Genomic DNA, 20,863 nt, shown 5'->3' with positions numbered 1-20,863 from the left:
CGCTACTTCTAGCAATTCTCCGGGTTCTTCCTTCAGAGTACTCACTCACTCTCTCTTGCAGACTTTCCAGCCGTGACGTTCTGACCCAGCCGATTCACCTGTAGTTCCGTCCTTAGACCTGCCTGTTTTCCAAATAAAATATCTAAAAACTGTGCATTGCCTCCCGTTCGTATCTGCATGTGGACTCGTCACCTGAAAACCATGACAGTTCATGTTAATAATAAATCTTCCTCAAACTCTAGGGTCACTTGTGGAGTACCACAGGGTTCAGTCCTTGGACCAATTCTCTTTACTATATATATGCTTACAGGTTTCCTTTTTTCACCTTAGGAATATTGACAAAATTAGAAACATTCTGTCCAGGAGTTATGCTGAAAAACTGGTCCATGCATTTGTTCCTTCAAGGCTGGACTATTGTAATTCTTTACTATCAGGAAGTCCACAAAATGCAGTTCAAAGTCTTCAGCTGATCCAAAATGCTGCAGCAAGAGTTCTGATGAAAATCAACCAGAGGGATCATATTTCTCCTGTTTTAGCTTCCCTTCATTGGCTTCCTGTTAAATCAAGAATAGAATTTAAAATTCTCCTTGTAACGTATAAAGCCCTTAATAATCAAGCTCCATCATATATCAGAGCTCTGATTACCCCGTATGTTCCTAACAGAGCACTTCGCTCTCAGACTGCAGGTCTGCTGGTGGTTCCTAGAGTCTCTAAAAGTAGAATGGGAGGCAGATCCTTTAGCTATCAGGCTCCTCTCCTGTGGAACCAACTCCCAGTTTTGGTCCATGAGGCAGACACCCCGTCTACTTTTAAGACTAATCTTAAAACTTTCCTTTGTGACAAAGCTTCTAGTCAGAGTGGCTCATGTTACCCTGAGCTACCTCTATAGTTATGCTGCTATAGGCTTAGGCTGCTGGAGGACATCAGGGTCTATTTCTCTCTCTCTGCTGAGTTCTCCTACTGCTCTCCAGTCTGCATTACTTGTCGTCATTTCAGCTTTTAACTTTTTTTTGTTTTCTTTTTTTTTTCTTCATAATAGGTACACCTGGTCTGGCTTTCTGTTAGCTGTGACATCATCCAGAGAAGACAGATCACCCGCTACTACCATCTAATGTAGAACAGATTACTGGGTCAATGTGAGCTTCTGTGCTTTCTGTGTCTCTGCTCTGTCTTCTCTACCATAGAAAGTACTCCTGGGTCAATGTGAGCTTCTGAGCTTTCTGTGTCTCTGCTCTGTCTTCTCTACCATAGAAAGTACTCCTGGGTCAATGTGAGCTTCTGAGCTTTCTGTGTCTCTGCTCTGTCTTCTCTAACATAGAAAGTACTCCTGGGTCAATGTGAGCTTCTGAGCTTTCTGTGTCTCTGCTCTGTCTTCTCTAACATAGAAAGTACTCCTGGGTCAATGTGAGCTTCTGTGCTTTCTGTGTCTCTGCTCTGTCTTCTCTACCATAGAAAGTACTCCTGGGTCAATGTGAGCTTCTGAGCTTTCTGTGTCTCTGCTCTGTCTTCTCTAAGCCCCAGTGGGTGGAGGCAGATGAGCGTTCACACTGAGCCTGGTTCTGGTTCTGGTGGAGGTTTTTCCTTCCCGTTAATGGGGAGTTTTTCTTTCCACTGTCGCTTCATGCATGCTCAGTATGAGGGATTGCTGCAAAGCCATCAACAATGCAGACGACTCTCCCTGTAGCTCTACGCTTCCCCAGGAGTGAATGCTGCTTGTCGGGACTTTGAAGCAATCAACTGGTTTCCTTATATAGGACATTTTTGACCAATCTGTATAATATGATTGAATTTGACTTTGTAAAATTTGCTTACACAGGATGGTGCCGCGGACAGCAGCCACGGTGTGTTGGTGCGCTCTTTTTTGCTTTGTTTTACTATTTAACTCTGGTTTTTGCGATGATACCCAGAGCTCTTTCACCACAGAAGAACTCATGAACATCAGGACTACATCACCAGAGGATTTATTCCCCACTTTTCTTCTCCCTACGCTGGAAATTCTGGACATTCTGGTCAAAGTTGTGCTCACCTTTGCTCATGCAGCGAAACGCCAGAGGAGAGGAAAGCGCGCTTGTGCGCTGGTGCGTCACCGCCAGCACGGACTCCGCTCACCGCTACCGGGCATAATCCTGTCCAACGTGCGTTCCCTGCCCAACAAACTGCACGAATTACAACTGATGCTGGGAGAAAACAGCGACTTCTCTTCATCTGCTGTTTTTTGCTTCACGGAGACGTGGCTGTGTGGATTAATCCAGGACTCCGCGCTGCAGCTGGCCTGCTTTCAACTTCATAGAACGGACCGAGAATCAGAACTCTCTAAAGCGAAAGGTGGAGGAATCTGTTTTTACATCAACAGCGGCTGGTGCAACGATGTGGCAGTGATCCAGCAGCACTGTTCTCCTGACCTGGAATCCTTCATCATAAACTGTAAGCCTTTTTATTCACCCCGCGAGTTTGCTTCATTCATTCTGTCTTTACATCGCGCCAAACGCAAACGTGCAGGTCGCACAGCGCACGCTCGCAGACCAGATACTGAATGTGGAGCAGAGAAATCCGGACTCCTTAGTTATTGTCCTTGCTGACTTTAACAAAGGAAACCTCACTCATGAACTTCCTAAATATAGACAGTTTATTAAATGCCCAACCAGAGAGGAGAACATTCTGGATCACTGCTACACCACAGTCAGAGACGCTTATCACGCCGTCCCCCATGATGCACTGGGCCAGTCTGACCACGTCATGGTTCACCTGATTCTTGCTTACAAGCAGAAACTAAAGCTCTGCAAACCTGTAGTGAGGATATCAAAGAAGTGGACCAATGAGGCTGTAGAAGATCTTCAGGCGTGTTTGGATTCTACTGACTGGGATGTCTTCAGGACTGCTACCAACAGTCTGGATGAGTTCACAGAGGCTGTGACATCATATATCAGCTTCTGTGAGGATTGCTGTGTTCCATAACGAACCAGGGTGTGTTACAACAATGATAAACCCTGGTTCACAGCAACACTCAGAAGGCTAAGGTTGGACAAGGAAGATGCCTTCAGAAGTGGGGACAAACGCAGATTCAGAGATGCAAAATACAAGTTTAGCAAAGCAGTGAAGGAGGCTAAACGACTGTACTCTGAGAAGCTGAAAAACCAGTTTTCAGCCAACGACACTGCTTCTGTCTGGAAAGGTCTTAGGCAGATAAATTACAAGCCTAAAGCCCCCCCACTCCATGAACGATCGGCAGTTAGCAAACGACTACTGTCGTTTCGACAGACAAAGGGACAGTCCTGTAACCAACCCCACGACTCCACCTAATAGATCACCTCCACCTCCTCCTCAGTGAAAACTCTTTCCATTCATCAGAGAGATGTTAAACTCTTCAGAAGACAGAACCCGAGGAAAGCTGCTGGACCAAACTCTTGTCTCTCCATCCACCCTGAAGCACTGTGCTGATCAGCTGTCTCCAGTGTTCACAGACATTTTTAACACCTCACTGGCGACATGTCACGTTCCAGCCTGCTTCAAAGCCTCCACCATCATCCCTGTTCCCAAGAAGCCAAGGTCCACAGGACTTAAAGACTTTAGACCTGTCGCTCTGACCTCTGTGGTCATGAAGTCCTTTGAGCACCTTGTGCTTTCACACCTTAAAGAAATCACCGATCTCCTCCTGGACCCCCTACAGTTTGCCTACAGAGCCAACAGGTCTGCAGACGACGCTGTCAACCTGCCCCTTCACCACATCCTCCATCACCTGAACTCTGCAGGAACCTACGCCAGGATCCTGTTTGTGGATTTCAGCTCTGCCTTCAACACCATCATCCCAGCTCTGCTTCAGGAGAAGCTCTCCCAGCTGAATGTGCCTGACTCCACCTGGAGGTGGATCACAGACTTCCTGTCTGACAGGAAGCAGCAGGTGGATCACAGACTTCCTGTCTGACAGGAAGCAGCAGGTGGATCACAGACTTCCTGTCTGACAGGAAGCAGCAGGTGGATCACAGACTTCCTGTCTGACAGGAAGCAGCAGGTGGATCACAGACTTCCTGTTTGACAGGAAGCAGCAGGTGGATGACAGACTTCCTGTTTGACAGGAAGCAGCAGGTGGATCACAGACTTCCTGTCTGACAGGAAGCAGCAGGTGGAGCACAGACTTCCTGTTTGACAGGAAGCAGCAGGTGGATGACAGACTTCCTGTCTGACAGGAAGCAGCAGGTGGATCACAGACTTCCTGTCTGACAGGAAGCAGCAGGTGGATCACAGACTTCCTGTTTGACAGGAAGCAGCAGGTGAAGCTGGGAAAACATGACTCTGACTCACAGCTCATCAGCACTGGTTCCCCCCAGGGCTGTGTTCTTTCTCCTCTGCTCTTCTCCCTGTACACCAACAGCTGCACCTCCAGTCATCAGTCATCAAGCTCCTGAAGTTCCTGACGACACCACTCTCATGGGACTCATCTCTGATGGTGACGAGTCCGCCTACAGGTGGGAGGCTGACCATCTGGTGACCTGGTGCAGGGAGAACAACCTGGAGCTCAACGCTGTAAAAACAGTGGAGATGGTTGTGGACTTCAGGAAGAACTCAGCCCCAGCTACCCCCATCACCCTCTGTGACTCCACCATGGACACTGTGGAGTCTTTCTGCTTCCTGGGAACTATCATCTCCCAGGACCTAAAGTGGGAGCTGAACATCAACTCCCTCACCAAGAAAGCCCAGCAGAGGATGGACTTCCTGAAGAAGGCAGCTGAAGAACTTCAACCTGCCAGGGACAATGATGGTGCACTTCTACTCCTCCATCATTGAGTCCATCCTCACCTCCTCCATCACCATCTGGTACGCTGGTGCCACCGCTAAGGACCAGAGCAGACTGCAGCGTGTCATCAGGTCTGCAGAGAAGCTGATTGGCTGCAATCTTCCATCTCTCCAGGACCTGTACGCCTCCAGGACTCTGAGGCGTGCAGGAAGATTGTGGCTGATCCCTTCACCCCAGTCACAGACTATTTCAGTCACTTCCCTCTGGCAGGAGGCTGCGCTCCATCAGGACCAGAACCTCACGCCACAACAACAGTTTTTTCCATCTGCTACCAGCCTGATGAACAAGGCCAAGAGCTGCCCATGAAACTGGACACTGTCTCTCTCCCCCGTTCAGGACTACAAGCTTCTGTGTTACATTAACACACAGTCTACTGTGTGTATACAGCTTCTGTGTACATATATCTATTCTATTTTATTTTGTTTTGTCAGCACCATCAACACCAAGTCAAATTCCTTGTAAGTGCAAACCTACTTGGCAATAAACTTGATTCTGATTATGATTCTGTAAAGTGCCTTGAGATGACATGTTTCATGAATTGGCGCTATATAAATAAAATTGAATTGAATTGAATAGTTGCTTTTGTCACTCTACCCAGAACTTACTCTGGATTCCCAACTAACCCCGCTTAGTGAAATGGGGCACATGTTTTTTTCTTTGCATCTGTAGTTCCTCATCCGGGCCACCAGGAGGCACCCCGGCATCCCAGGCGTGTTTCCCACCAAAGAAGAAGACGCCGATATGATGGACTAACAAGCTGCGGAGCTGCTTTCTGCGGTGAGTTCTGTTTGACCGTCGACCCAGTTCTGGTTCCGGTTCCCCGTTTTGATCCTTGATGCTGGCGCCGAACAGCGAGCTAAGGAGCTCGGGTTGTGTTTCGGCGGGCAGCCCGCTGTGTTAGCTTAGCCTCGTTAGCCGCAGCGAGGCGGTAACAGAGATAAAGCCCCAGTCCGGAGCTCCTGGTGCGGGTTGTAAATGTCAGGTCTGCCGGTAAATGCTTTAAGACACCCAGCTGCTCCGGAGGGTACCGGCCCGGTAAGACCAGTCTACCCTGAACACCCGTCACTGAAACGGCCTGGAGGGACCGCGCAGACATCCATGGAGGCTGGGGGCCGCGGGGTTAGGGTCCAGCCTCCAGTCCATCACCGGAGGGCCCCGTGTTACAGAGAGACTCCGCTACAGCTGGAACCATGCACAGGTTCTCTGTTCTGGGTCACAACTCAGCAGCAGAACACGGCTTCTGCTGCTACAGTCAGCTGGGAGCCCGGTCCCCGGTTCTGTCCCCTGGTTCTGGTCCTTGGTTCTGGTCCCTGGTGCTGTCCCCTGGTTCTGGTCCCTGGTTCTGGTCCCTGGCTCTGGTCCCTGGTTCTGGTCCTTGGTTCTGGTCCCTGGTTCTGTCCCCTGGTTCTGTCCCCTGGTTCTGGTCCCTGGTGCTGTCCCCTGGTTCTGTCCCTTGGCTCTGGTCCCTGGCTCTGTCCCCTGGTTCTGGTCCCTGGTTCTGGTCCCCGGTTCTGGTCCCTGGTTCTGTCCCCCAGTTCTGTCCCCTGGTTCTGGCCCCTGGTTCTGTCCCTTGGCTCTGGTCCCTGGCTCTGTCCCCTGGTTCTGGTCCCTGGTTCTGTCCCCTGGCTCTGTCCCCCGGTTCTGGCCCCCGTGCAGAGTTTGTTGGTCCCCCAACCCACAGGGACCGTCTGCAAATTGCATTATGGGAAAATAGGACAGAACCATTGAATCGCGTCTCCAGGGAGTTTTTTGTATTATCATCAGAATTTATGTGATTTCCTGTTTCTTGGATTTAGGGTTAGTTGTTGATGCTTTTCTGAAGCCTGTAGCCTAAATAGGCTTCAGAAAGTCTGCATAGGGTCCAGAACCAGGGACCAGAACCAGGGTCCAGAACCAGGGACCAGAACCAGGGTCCAGAATCAGGGTCCAGAACCAGGGTCCAGAACCAGGGTCCAGAATCAGGGACCAGAACCAGGGTCCAGAACCAGGGTCCCAGCTGGCTGTGGCTGCAGAAGCAGAATGTGTGAGTGCTTCCACCTTTAACGAGGTCACACGGGGAGCTGTCCTCTCCTGGCGTAGCAGGGCTGACCTTATAATGTATATTTTGAATTATTTAGATAATTATTGATTAATATTATTTCTATTTTATCATTCTGGTTTTATTCTACATGGTCCAGCTTCCATCTTTAACGAGGTCACATGGTCCAGCCGTAGCTTCCATCTTTAACGAGGTCACATGGTCCAGCCGTAGCTTCCATCTTTAACGAGGTCACATGGTCCAGCCGTAGCTTCCATCTTTAACGAGGTCACATGGTCCAGCCGTAGCTTCCATCTTTAACGAGGTCACATGGTCCAGCTTCCACCTTTAACGAGGTCACATGGGGAGCCGTCCTCTCCTGGCGTAGCAGCAACTGTTGGAAGAGGCCCGGCTGACGGCGTCAGTCCAGAACCAGCAGAACTCAGTCAATATGTCTAAAAATACAGAATAAAACCAGACGGCGCTGGTCTGACCACAGGCGCTTAGTTGGGTTCGTTTTTCTCCAACAGAACCGCTCCTCTAACCCCCCCCCTCCCCACACACACACACACACATTTTAATGGACAGGGAAGGTTTATGCCGTACAGAAACGGGTTCTGGCTTGCTGGGCTCGGTTCTGACTAGGTTCTGCTGACCCGGGTTCTCTAAATGCTCCGGTTCTGTAGCTCCATTCTCCACCCAGGAACCAGAACCGCCTGATCGCCGATCGGATCCCAGTTATTTCTGCCAGAGATGCTGATTTTACAGCAGCAGCTAGGAGGACGTTTACGGGATTAAACCCGACAACCTCACCTGGGGCTACCTGAGCTAGAGTCGCTGCGTTGGCAGGTGAGCTGGACAGGTGAGCTGGACAGGTGAGGTGGACTGACGGCGTGGCGCCCCAGAGCCATCCTGCTCCACGGCCTGATAAGGAAATAATTTCTGGTTTATTAATATTTAGCGTCTGCCAATCAGGATTGTTTAACTCAGCTGGTCCCGGGCTGCTGGAGCGGTTCTGCTCCTGCACCTCCTTTCCTTTCACCTGTGCGTTTAGTTCAGGGGGTTAAACTCCTGCAGCGGCTTCATGACGCCTGAGTCACATAATCAGGCCGGAGAACCTCACTGCAGAACATTCTGCCGTCTGGTTCCGGCGTGTTGGACCAGGGAACCGGCTGAAGGCTGCAGGACACCAGACCTGGAGTTTAGCCTCCATGGTTGCATCGTGGTGCGTTCAAGGTCTGGGTCTGTAATCTGGAAAAGGGAGCTTTTCTGAAGTAGGTTCATGACATCAGAACGTCTCCAGATGGTCAGTCTGCAGTAACATCTGCACATTTCCTGCTTTTCTGCAACTTTCAGCGTTTTGATCAGGCGTGCTGCCAGGAGACCCGTGGGAATCTAACTACAGACCCATGATGTCAACAGAAGAGCACCGCATCGCCTTCAGACCGACTCACACTGGGTTTTTGTAAAAACACAAAACTAGGATTCTAGGAGTTTTCCAAATATGGTATTTCCTTAAAGGAGCAATAAGCAAAACGTCATTATAGCCCCCCCCCCACCCCCTCTCACCCGCTGCCCCCCGTTGCTTCCTGGCCCCCCCGCTGCCTCCTCCTTTCACACACCCCCCCCCCAGCCCTAAAACGTGGCGTTTCCGTCGTGACAAACATGCACACAGGAGGAGGCGGCGGTGAGAAGGGAAAGCAGGTGCAGGTGTGGCGTGGCTCACCAGCGCCCCCTGGAGGTGAAATATCACGCATTGCTCCTTTGAGGCCAGCGCTCAGACGACTGTTTGGTGCGTTGCAGATGGATCACGGCCTTCCAGCCAAGCGCAGCTTCTGTCCTCTGGGTGTAAAATGCGTGCAGAGCAGCAGAGGAACAAAGGACACCAGGATGGAGGTCCAGGAAGAGGAGGCAGCACCTGGCTCAGGTGAGCTTTCCCAGCCTCAGCAGCAGGGGGCGGGGCCTCAGGCAGGTGTGTTGGGTGGAGCTACTTTTCTTTTCCGTCTCATGTGCAGGACATGCTGGGCTAAATGAAGACGCGATGGAAACCAGCGAGTGCAGCGACGCAGAGCTGGGACAGCTGGACGTGGATCTGGACAGGAAGTCCAGACGGCACAACCTGACGTCCAGGAACGTGCGCGCCATCCTACACGTGAGAAGCAGAGGTCATGACACGCAGGCGTGGTGCTGGTCGTGTCACGCGGTGTAACGAGTGTCCGTGTGTTGCAGGAGGTGATCACACACGAGCGTGTGGTGGCCATGATGAAAGCCGCCATCAGAGACACCCAGGATCTGCCCATGTTTGTGAGTTCTGACCCGATTACCTGCGTATCGCCGTGGCTGCCGTGTTGTAACCAGATGCTGTGAGTTAAGGCGCTGCTGGGTGCAGCTCTCTGAGGAATAAAGCTGCTAGCGAAGCCTGAAGTGGAGCTCTGCAGGGGGGGGGGGATTCAGCCCCGCCTCTGGCTGAAAGCGGGTAAATGTGGTAAAAGTGCTGAGCTTGCAGAATGCTCCAGCTAATTAAATCTGAACACACTGCATTCAGTTTGTGTAGCTGGCCTGTAGGGGGCAGCAGTGCGCAGTCGCTGCTCTTTTCTAAATGCATTCAGGAACAGAATTAAAACAGGAACTTTTGGGCTTTATGTTGCTCGTGTGACGGTAGCAGATAACAAAAACGTTTCTCAGGAGAAAAGAGCAGAACCCAAAGTTAAGGAGCGTTATTTTAACAAGGCATGGAATAAAAGCTTCACCACTGGCTCGTTTTAGATCAGAGCTGACGTGTTTAATTTAAACCAAATAAACTACCAGTCTGATTGTGAATCAGATCAGGAATATTAAAGCGACAAAGGAGAGAACGTGTGAGGGTTGTGTAGCTTTGTTAAATTTTATAACCTAAAATGAGCTCGTTACAGTAAACCACTGTTAAGCTTCATAGACTGTTAGCTAGATCTACAATCACTTCTTCATTTCCTTCACGTCCAATTTCTTCTTTCAAAATAGAGAATGATTCATAAAACGTATATTGTGTTTTTACCTGAAAAGGCCGTTCAGGTCCGTCTAGATCCGGAGAGGAAGGTGAAGCCAAAGTGGGAGCCGCTGTTGTTGGTCAGCAGCGACCTGCAGAGCTGCAGCTTCCTCACGGCGTTCACAGATAGCTTTGCAATAATCTATTCTGCTGAGCATAAAAGCAGCTTCTCTGTGTCCAGGGGCCCCAGGGGCCGCCTCAGGGTCTCCTAGGAGCTGCTGTGGAGAAAGCAGGTGTGCAAAGATTCCCTCAGTCTGATCACTGAAAGAGATACCCAGTGATGTCACACTGTGATTATGTCTAAGAACCGGGTTTGTTTAGAGCTTGTGGACACACGGCTAAACTAGTTATGAACGCTGAACGTCAGCAACATGGCGGACAAGTGATTCTTCATGCTGTTAACGAGCCCTCAGAGGCCGTTAACGAGCCGTCAGAGGCCGTTAACGAGCTGTCAGAGGCCGTTAACGAGCCGCCAGAGGCCGTTAACGAGCCGTCAGAGGCCGTTAACGAGCCGCCAGAGGCCGTTAACGAGCCGCCAGAGGCCGTTAACGAGCCGTCAGAGGCCGTTAACGAGCTGTCTGAGGCCGTTAACGAGCCGCCAGAGGCCGTTAACGACCCCTCAGAGGCCGTTAACGAGCCGTCAGAGGCCGTTAACGAGCCGCCAGAGCCCGTTAACGAGCCGCCAGAGCCCGTTAACGAGCCGCCAGAGCCCGTTAACGAGCCGCCAGAGAGCGTTAACGAGCCGTCAGAGGCCGTTAACGAGCCGTCAGAGGCCGTTAACGAGCCGTCAGAGGCCGTTAACGAGCCGTCAGAGGCCGTTAACGAGCCGCCAGAGCCCGTTAACGAGCCGCCAGAGACCGTTGGACGACCAAAACGACCAACGATCTTTACTGTTACTATGTGACTCTGGTGAAATGTTGGTCACTAAAAGGGAGTACACTCATAATTTGGCTGACAGCAGCACGTCTCATCCAGAATCAGCCAGAAAGAAACGGCTGCAGTGTTACTTAGCAACCAACATTAACGCAGAGCCACGGCCATTTTATCACAAACAGTCTTTATTGTTTATTGCTTTATTGTTTCTGAAACAATAAAAGAACTACTTTCTTTTTTGCAGCGCTTTAAACAAGATGCCATTTAGCTGTGTATCAAACGTCTTACAAAGCTTTGGCTGCGGGGGGGGGGGGCTAACAGGCCCAGTTGGTTGAGAAGCTTATGGGGCTGAGGACGGCTGCAGGTCTGGATCCAGGTCTGGATGCAGGTCTGGTTCCTGACAGGAAGTCTGCACCAGCCTGTCTGGAGACGGCGTGCTGCGTTTAGGCGCCGCAGAAATAAACCGATGCCCCGTTCCCACGGGGGGGAGATACGGTCTGCAGAGGCTTTCCCTCGTTTAGGCCCTGTGTCCACGTGGATGCTGCGTTTTGGGAGACCTTAAACGAGCTTTATTGAAACCGGGTCCCAGAATAGAAGCCGTTTTTATTTTCCCGTTTATTTTGCATGCGAGCCGGACCTTAAGCGATGACATGGTGGCCTCTGGACGCTGCATGCGCCCCACGTATGCAGAGTCCCAGCCGACACTGAGCTGCTGTTTTGGGACGAGCGTTGATAGAAAGCGGTTCCCACTGGAGTCGCGTAGAAAAAGATCCCTAACGGAAGGAGTTCTCATGTGGAAACGGCCCAGATGTGGTTTCCTGCAGGAGGACGGCCCACTCGTTTCCACAGTGGTGGATTTTCAGTGTGAGGAGCGTCGTGTGATGGAGCCTGACGAGGGGCCGGCCCGTTGACCGCGTAGTGTGTGTCAAGCTAATAGCAGCTAGCCTGACGTTGGCCGGGAGCTTTTCTCGCCGACTTTACTGACTATTCTGTGTTCATCCATCCTGACGAAGCGCCAGGCTTATAAGACGGTGAGGGATTATTCTGCGAGCTCGTTCTTTTAAAGTGCTGCCTACATCGGACTCATGTGTGAACGGCTCCAAACTGACCAATCAGAGCCAGGACGATGGCCTGTGGGGGTCCTGAGGTGGTCCTGTGGGGGTCCTGTGGGGGTCCTGAGGGGGGTCCAGGACGGTACCGTCCCACACCTCCTCTGGATGATGCCTGAGAAAATGGATGATGGGTTGATCGTCCTGCATTTGGTGCTGATCCAGTCTCAGGTCTCAGCAGATTCTGCATAAGGATCCAGAATAGCAGAATCAATAATCGGTCTGCAGATTCACCTTTCTCTGGGTGCAGGTTCTGGCCTAAGGTTGTGTTTTCTCTCAGGAGCCCAAGATGACCCGGTCCAGACTGAAACAGGCTGTACAGCAGGGACAGGTGAGCAGCACATCCTTCCTGTCATCAGCCCTGCTGATCAGAACCGCCGTTAATCCTGTGTTTGTTTGCAGCGCCTGAACTGGGGCCTTCCAGCTGTGAGCGCGCTGAAGGTAAACGTCGTCTGCCTCTGGACACACTTCCTGTCTCGCTGTCCTTCTGACCGCCTCTCTCCTGCAGCCGCCTCAGTTCGTTGACATCGATCTTGAGGAGGATGAAGACTCCTCTGATGAAGAGTATTGTCCTGATGCTGAAGAGGAGGAGGAGGACACGGCCGAGGAGGTGAGCGGGGGATGATGGACTGAATCACCTGTCTGTTCATAAAACATTTCACAGACCAAGTGAGAGAGCACATCGTATTTATTTAGCAGGTTTCAGTTCTTTACAATAATAACAAGCATCAAAGACAACAATAGAAAAGCTAAACGCAGCATTCAGGGAACGTCATACAGCATAAAACTAGTTAGAAGCCAATCTGAATAAATGCGTCTGAACAGAAGCAACAGAGTCGACACTCTCCAGTCTGAGAAGAACTGTAGAAGGCCAGAGAAACAGGCAGCAGCTGGGCCTCCAGGGCTCTACAGCACAGACTAACATGTTAAAACGCTCCTGTGTTGGTTAAAGCTTTGCAGCAGCACTGGCTGCACACCTTCAACAAAATAAAAGACGAGACGAGATAAAAGCAAGAATAACCATCTTCATTTAAAGTTTGATGTCTACAAGAGTTTGTGATTAATTCATGAGAATCCTCTTAACTGGCAGAATCAAAGACGACACCAAAGTTGCTGAGGTTTGGTTTGACCACGGAGGCCAAAACACCAACATGCTGCTTGGTGTCAGTTAATTAGTGTTCATTATCAGGTTGTCTAATGGCAGTACATAGCCAAATTATTCACTCATCCAAATAATCCCTTTCATGGCCACAGGTATATAAAACAGCAGCCATGCAGACTGTTTCTACTCTCTCAGGAACTCCAGCGTGGTTCTGTGATAGGATGCTACCTGTGCAGCAAGTCCAGTCATGAATATTCCCCAGTCAGCAGTGTTAGAACAAAGTGGCAGTGATTGGCACCAAGTGTGGGTCAGATAATCTGATGGAGCGGGGCAGCAGATGCTGAGGTGCAGAATTAGCCCTTCAAACTACCTGTGGCCTTCAGATTAGCTCACATGCATAGAGCGCTGCATGGCCGACTGCTGCCTCCAAACACACATCCCCAGATGTGAAGCAGCCAGATGTGAAGCAGAGCGCCACCACTGGACTCCAGAGCTTCCCGTCTGGTAATCCGATGGACCAGTCTGGGTTTGGCAGTTACTCGTCTAAATATTGTGCCAAGTGAAACGTTTGGTGGAGGCCGCTTTAGGTGTGGCTTATTTTTCCTCAGCTGGACCCTTGGTTCCAGTGAAAGGAGCTCTGAACGCTTCAGCTTTTGGAGTATTTCATATTCCCACCATGACTGAGGACCAGAGCGCAAAGCAAGGTCCATAAAGACCTGGAGGAGAGTTTGGTGCTGCTGACCATGACAGGCTGCAGAGTCTGGACCTCCACCTGATGGATCACCTTTGGGCTGAACTAGAGCAGAGAGCCAGGCCTTCTCGCCCAAGCCGCTAGGATTTCACAGTTATGGAGACGTATTTGAAATGAAGGAATGGGCAAAGTGGTTACCCCCCCTCCCCCACCCAACAGACAGCCTTAAATCAACCAGACCTTTGCTCAGTTTTTCTAAGAACGTTGCGACATCTATCCAGGAGTCTTTGTCCGTTTTAGCGGCTCACCTTGAGCAACCTGCAGTTGCAGCGCTGCTGTTTTTAAGCCCTGGAAGGCCATCCTCCTTGAACCAGTCTAACCCTGGACTATGCCTAGCAGGTCCGTTCCACATGTAGGTCCCCAGGAGACGGCACCTCAAAAGGCTTTAAGCTAGGAGGATGGCTAGGATGGCACTAGAGGAGAACCACACCAGGCCTGTGGTTCTGTGGGCCCTAGTGTGGTTCTGCTTAGTATGTTTGCCTGTAAATGGAGTCGATGTCGGTTATGGAGCCTTCAGAACAGTGCTGAGTGTAAGGGTGACCGTCATCCTGCCCTGTAGGTCAGTTTGGTGGTAGTGCTGGTGTCTTCAGCCAGAAGGTGACGGACTTAGCAGATGAGCGGATCAGCTGAAGACTTTTGCTGAAGATTTTCTGATAATAAACAATTGGAGCAATTGGCGTCGAGTGACTTTCAACTATTGTCCTAATATTGGCCGACCGGGCTGATATTCACCGGATAATATCTAACAGAACGATAGTTGTGTGATTAACATTAAATAACGTAAAGATGTGTTTAATATCACAACATGACTGTGTGGAGCCACACCAGGTCAGGATGTGGTCCTGGTTTGGTCCAGGACGGTCCCAGACCTCCTCTGAATGATGCCTGGGAAATTGGATCTATGATTAATTACAGCGTTTCCGTGGCGACTGATTAGCAGTGCCATGACGACTGGTTTTGTGACGGGTGATCAGACTGTGTTGATGCTGATGGATCAGTAGAAATGGGTCAAAGTGGTGATAAACAGCTGTTCTGTGTGCAGATGTTTCTCAGTGATGCTGACAGCCTTGCCTCACCTCCCAGAACCCACGCTTGCCCTCCACATGAACTTCCCGAGCAAAAGACTCAGCAACCTGTGCAGGTACTCTGACGACTCGTTGTTGAGTGTGTTCTGGTCACCTGACCTCTGACCTCTGATCCCTGGCTTGTCGTTCAGAGTGTTGCAGATCAAGTGAGGAGCGCTTCCTGTTGTTGTTCCTCTGAGAGTTCCTTCCTTGAGAGACTAAATGCTGTGGAAGAGGAGCTAAACTGCAGCTCTGCTTTCACCTTTGACCAGGTAACATCTCACCTGTTGCGTTCTTTCTGTCTGACGTCATCACCTGTCTGTCTCTCACCTGTCTCTCTCTCTCACTCAGACCCTGGAACGAAAGCCAGGAGCTGATGATAACGACGGTAACAAAGGATGTCTGGCGTTCCGAACACGCTCCAAACTTCCTCTGGTCAACATACCTCTGGATCAGCTGGAGGCGGAGCTTCTGGCCCCTGACATCACCGCTGACATGTACGACCAGAGCCCAGCCCAGCTGGAGGAGGACCGTCACTGGACCAAGTGGCTGCAGGGTCTCATGGCCCCTGGACCTGAAGGTCAGTGGTCATGCTTCTTCTCAGGGAGTAGCTCTTTGACAGCGTCTGGTGGCTGGTAGACCTTCCCTGGTGTCCCTGCTCTCTGAGGCCAGGATGGATAAAATATGATTACGCATCAATAGCTACATTTACAAGGACAAAAGTAATAGCAATCAACGGCTGATCAGAAGAAAAATGCGTCCTGTAAACAAGCCAATCAGATTAAGATCAGTAGGAATGAGATTGTAATCTGAATAGAGAGGTTTATGCCAATTGATAATCCGTTCATGTAAACGCTTGTCAGGATAAAGTTATTGTGAATGTGGCAAACAGAGCTGAGTGCGCCCGACGTAAACGTGACGTATTTCCACGTTGGTGAGTGGCGGAAATACGTTGGGAAGCAAAACTGTAGCGGCTCCTGATACAACCTTTAGGTTTGAGAAAATAAGACGGAAGTACTTATTCTGTGTTTTTCTTAGGGTCATTTGATAACTGCGCATGTCAGAGTGGTTCTATTGTAAATAAAGCCAGGTGCATATACACGCACATTATGATCGGATTAATTGATTGTGTGACCATATAAACGGTACAATCTGATTATTTAATCCGAATACATTTTATTCTGATTGTTGAATTTTGTGCATGTTAACATAGCTTGTGGTTCTATAATTGCGCTGCTCAAGGTGGCTGCATGTTGGAGTAGCTCTATTGTTTTTATTCTGCAAATCTTTTTTTAAGAAACTTGAATTCCTCTTTTTTGTGGTTCAAGGTAATTTTTGCTGGACGGTTTTCTCCACTGGTGCTGAGCTGCTTGAACATTTTTTGTTGGTTTTCTTTCATTTTGGGACATTTGTTGAACTGAAGCCTTTCTCTGCCTTTTAGATTAAATATGGTAAATATAATTATGGTCTCATGAGTCTTTTTACTCCTACAGAAGTCTACAATAGAAACACAACATTATTCAGTAAAAGAACCCGGGGTGAGCGCAGTATGGTTAAAAAAAAACAGTAACATTATGATGTGTAACCAGTTGTTTTTTTTTACAATTGGGAGCAGCTGATTAACATCTGAAAAGCTGAAATAATGCCCCAAAGTCCATATGAGCTGAAGTGGAGGCGCAGAGGGAGCAGAGCAGGAGGAGAGAGAGAACGAGGAAATTTAAGCCATGTCTTCAATTGATTATTATGGGCAATGTGAGATCTTTGGGAAACAAGTTGGATGTACTCCAACAAGGACCTAGCTAGAATATCAGGAATGCAGTATTATGCGTTTCACTTAAACAAGGCTGCAGAATCATATCCCCAACTCCAGTGTCTCTGTGTGATCGTATGGTCAGAAAGCCAAAGTTTGATATTAGACTCTTTTTCATGGTCATTTCAGACTTGATTAATTTAATTATAGAGACCAGTTGAGCAAGTAACCCACATGTGGACTGGAATGCTTTTTTGGCCCCATATTAATCTTCTGATGGTATTTCTAAGTTAGTTTTAATTAGTTTCTAATTAGTTTTTGTTCTTTAAAAATTCCATCTTCTGTTTTTTGTGTTTTTAGTTAATAAAGTAGGTAATATTAATAATGCCTTAGCAGTACCATTCTAATGCATATGCAACATTAAATACACATACAAATAATGCATAAAAATTGTAATAATTCAATAAATTTTTATTTATATAGCGCCAATTCATGAAACGTGTCATCTCAGGCTCTTTCCAAAGTCAAAATCAATCAGATTATACAGATTGGTCAAAAATGTCCTATATTAGGGAACCAGCAGGTTGCATCAAGTCTCTCCAAGCAGCATTCACTCCTCCTGAAAGAGCGTAGAGCCACAGTGGACAGTCGTCTGCATTGTTGATGGCTTTGCAGCAATCCCTCATACTGAGCATGCATGAAGCGACAGTGGAGAGGAAAACTCCCCTTTAACAGGGAGGAGAACCTCCAGCAGAACCAGAACCAGGCTCAGTGTGAACGCTCATCTGCCTCCACCCACTGGGGCTTAGAGAAGACAATTATACAATTTTAATTTATGTAAAAGCATTTTTCACGTATGTATTGTCACCAAAAATTGCCAGAATTGCTTCTACTTTTCTAGACACATAGACTTTTATAAAGATGTAGATGCTTCTCCAGGTCAATTTTATAAAAACTTTGCAGAGCAACTCAAGTTTTCAAAGTGCAACTATAGACATGTAGTAAAGCTTTAAAATATATTTTCTTCAACTGCTGGCAGGAATAGTATCCATCTCTATATTTATTCAGTAATAAATCATGTCCTGTACTTATGGAACCATTGTTTATCCTGCACTTGCTGCTATTGCACTTCTGGTTAGACCTAAACTGCATTTCGTTGCCTTGTACCTGTACCTGTGTAATGACAATAAAGTCTAATCTAATCTAAAGGAATGCATCAACAAAGAAGCTTTAAGGGACTAATTCATGCAACACAATAAATCATATTATAAATCATATTATTCGGAACTCGGTAAGAGTCCAAGCGGACCCTAAAGACTGTTTTGCACGCTTGGCTTCTCAGTAAATGTTGACCAGCGCAGCCAGACTAAAAAATAAATATCACTGCGGTGATGAAAGATTCTTGACTGGACTGGATGTGCAGCTGTGAAGCTGTCTAGGGACTGAGCAGACTGGACTTCCTCAGGCAGCTTCAGGGTTTGCAGCAAGATGCTGCAGACCTATCAGTCTGTGTGGAGAGCCTGATCTCCTCTACCATCATCTGCTGACTTCAAAAAGCTCAACAAGCTGATGAAGAAGGCCGGCTCTGTTCTGGGGACTCCTCTAGAACCTCTGGAGAGGATTGAGCAAAGAAGGATTGTTCTTAAAATGAAGACCATTATGGACCACCCTGAGGATGCTCTTCATCAGACTGCTGTAGAGCAGCAGAGAGTCTTCAGTCAGAGCTGCTCCAGATCCGCTGTAAGACAGAAATCTCCAGAAGATCCTTCCTGCCTGCAGCCGTCAGCGCCTACAACTCCGTGAAGAAACCCCATAACATGAGTTCCCTCTGGCATTAATAAAGTATTTTAACTGCATTTGAATGATGAAGCTCCACTTTATACACGCACACCGCAGCGTATGCTCAGATGTGCACAGACAGCTTGACTCCTGCAGTGGGTCACACTCAGACAGGTGTAGGTTACCTGCTCTTGTCCCTGCAGGGTCAGACCGCGGTGGTCAGACGACTGAGGAAGTTTCTCTGCAGACTGTTCTTCTAGCTTGTTCTCTAGCCAGCTCAGGCCTGTAGGAAAGTATTGGCAAAGTGTGACAGGAGTGCAGCTTCTTCACCCTAACCCACCATCAGAGGGGGGCGAGCAGAAAACTCTGATGGACCAGAATAGTTGAAGCTTCCTCAGCAGATTTTTGTTACTGAAACGTGCTTTTTCCCCAGATGACGCTGATGATGACGATGATCCCGAGTACAATTTCCTAGATGACCTAGATGAACCAGACGTGGAGGACTACAGGACGGACCGAGCTGTCCAGATCACCAGTAGGTGTCACTGGGTGGTGGTGGTGGAGGTTAAGATGGGTGGTGGTGGTCTCTGACTGCGCTTCTTTTCCAGAGAAGGAAGTTAACGAGCTGCTGGAGGAACTCTTTGAAGCTGTGAGTTTGTTTCTATGATTTCTTGTCAAAGTTAATTTTATTTAAATGGCACATCAAACAACACAATGTTTCACACAGAGGTCAGTACAAAGAAAAGGCAAACCAACAACTAAAATAAGAACGGGATCAAAAGAACGCTAAAATATAACAACGCCACACTCTAACTGCTCCGACAGAACTCAAAGTGAACCATAAGAACATAGGAAGATTATTTAAGTTAAGGACTATCGGATAAATAGGGGTTATGATTAATAAGTTCTGCTTTTTCATACACATTTTCAGACATATTCACTAAATAAGGTGGTGGATTTCTGCATGTCTGGGCATTATCATAATGTTTTTATTCATGCAGAGGAATATGAAAGTATTAACTTAGATTAACTTTGGTGGAACGAAATTATTCATTCATTCGTCCCAACACTTTTTCAAACATTGCAGGTTTCTCTTTCCTAACACATGTAACCTTTTCTAGAGGAGAAACTAAAGTATGAAATCAGCCTTGTTGGTCCAAAACACAGCAATTGTTCTTTTAGCTTGCAAGAGACACACATTGATCATTAGTTGTTTGTTCTCTGAGAAGTTTTTCAGAATAAAAAGACCCAGATTTGTTGGGATTGCATTTAAACCCCAGTTTGCTGTTGTACTCCAGGTATTCTGGTTTCTGATGAATTTTCAGCAGTTAGGGTTCAAGCCTGTGGCTTAGTGATTTGGTCTGGTCCGTTATTTATTTATTGGACTTATATCCTCTGTAGCTCCAGGAGGAAGAGGCTCCAGCTGAGGAGGAGGAGCAGGAGGCCCCATCAGTGACTGCTCCTAAGTTTAACATCCCCCAGGCTTTACGGTAACTAAATGAAAATGCTTTTAGTGCTGAAGCATCTTCATGAGCATCGGCTCCGACTCTCTGCCAGTGGAGCTAAACGCTGAGAAATGTCTCTCTCCATATTATTTATCCATCTTTCTGTCTCTTTATATCCGTTCACATTTCTACGCCTTCTTGTCCCTATTTATGGGGCCACAGTAGTTAGGGAGTTTATCCTGCAATTGGTGGGTTGCCGGTTCAATCTGCGGCTCTGACCGTCTGTCATTGTGTCCTTGAGCAAGACACTTCACTCACATTGCCTGCTGGTGGTGGTCAGAGGTTTGGGTGGCGCCGATGTCTGTCAGCCTCTGTCACTAAAAACAAGGAACACTATTGGTCCAAAGCTTAATTGGTCCTACGCAGTATGCATGTTCCTATTTCTTGATGCTTGGTTAGAGCATCAGGACGCGTTCTGCCTGTCTAAAGAGAAAAGGCAGCATTATTTGCTACATTTATACAAATTTTATAAGCACGGCACTCACTAGATGCTGTTTGTTTATCTTTAAAGCATCACTGGATCTGATGAATGTCAAATTGGGGCTTTTTTCCCACTTTGAAAAAGTTTGTATTTGAACTAACAGCAACAGAGACAGACGGTAAATATGTGCCCATTTATTGATTTTTGTTTTTTGAGTGCTTGGTTCAAAGATTTTTTGACGGTCCCTAACTGCACCACAGCGTGTGGGAGGAGGGAGCAGCTGAGAGACGCTGGCCGAAATCGGAGTCCCTTAATCGGATTAACCATGAACTAGATCCCACTGACTCCACGGAGCTTCAATGTCCAACATTCAACTTCAAACCAACTTCACCGCGGTGCTGGATCAGCGTAAAGACGCAGCATGAACCCAAATGTTGCAGCTGAGGGGAAAATGTTGGACCGGCTTGATGAAACTCCGCCCCCTTCACAAATCAGACCAACATGGATAGAATAATGATAATCTGTAATGCTTTCTATTGCCTGGATGTGAATCTGATAATTCATATTGTGCCTTTTTTTTAAAAAGGCACAATATGGCTCGCTTTTTATTACAGTAGGCTGACAGGAAGGGGGGTGGAAGAGGGGGAGAGACATGCAGCAAAGGACCGCGGGTCG

The 20,863-nt window shown here is 48.3% G+C and overlaps 1 protein-coding gene across 2 annotated transcripts in view; it reads left to right on the top strand.

The window, feature by feature from the left end:
- The first annotated feature begins 5,466 nt into the window (after positions 1–5,466).
- gon4l (gon-4-like (C. elegans)) overlaps positions 5,467–20,863 on the top strand; it is a 28,159-nt gene continuing 12,762 nt past the window's right edge. For both annotated transcript variants that reach the window (XM_036135667.1, XM_036135665.1), the window contains exons 1-13: positions 5,467–5,569; positions 8,613–8,736; positions 8,825–8,961; positions 9,039–9,113; positions 12,097–12,147; positions 12,219–12,257; positions 12,325–12,426; positions 14,712–14,810; positions 14,886–15,005; positions 15,085–15,313; positions 18,696–18,797; positions 18,871–18,911; positions 19,664–19,752. In XM_036135667.1, coding sequence (XP_035991560.1) covers positions 8,613–8,736; positions 8,825–8,961; positions 9,039–9,113; positions 12,097–12,147; positions 12,219–12,257; positions 12,325–12,426; positions 14,712–14,810; positions 14,886–15,005; positions 15,085–15,313; positions 18,696–18,797; positions 18,871–18,911; positions 19,664–19,752 — 1,208 coding nt within the window. In that variant the 5' untranslated portion in view covers positions 5,467–5,569. The remainder of the gene's footprint in view (positions 5,570–8,612; positions 8,737–8,824; positions 8,962–9,038; positions 9,114–12,096; positions 12,148–12,218; positions 12,258–12,324; positions 12,427–14,711; positions 14,811–14,885; positions 15,006–15,084; positions 15,314–18,695; positions 18,798–18,870; positions 18,912–19,663; positions 19,753–20,863) is intronic.

Source organism: Fundulus heteroclitus, chromosome 3 (genome assembly GCF_011125445.2).
Source record: "Fundulus heteroclitus isolate FHET01 chromosome 3, MU-UCD_Fhet_4.1, whole genome shotgun sequence".
NCBI lineage: Eukaryota > Metazoa > Chordata > Actinopteri > Cyprinodontiformes > Fundulidae > Fundulus > Fundulus heteroclitus.
The sequence above is the reverse complement of the archived record's forward strand: the minus strand, read 5'-3'. Positions and strand labels throughout refer to the sequence as shown.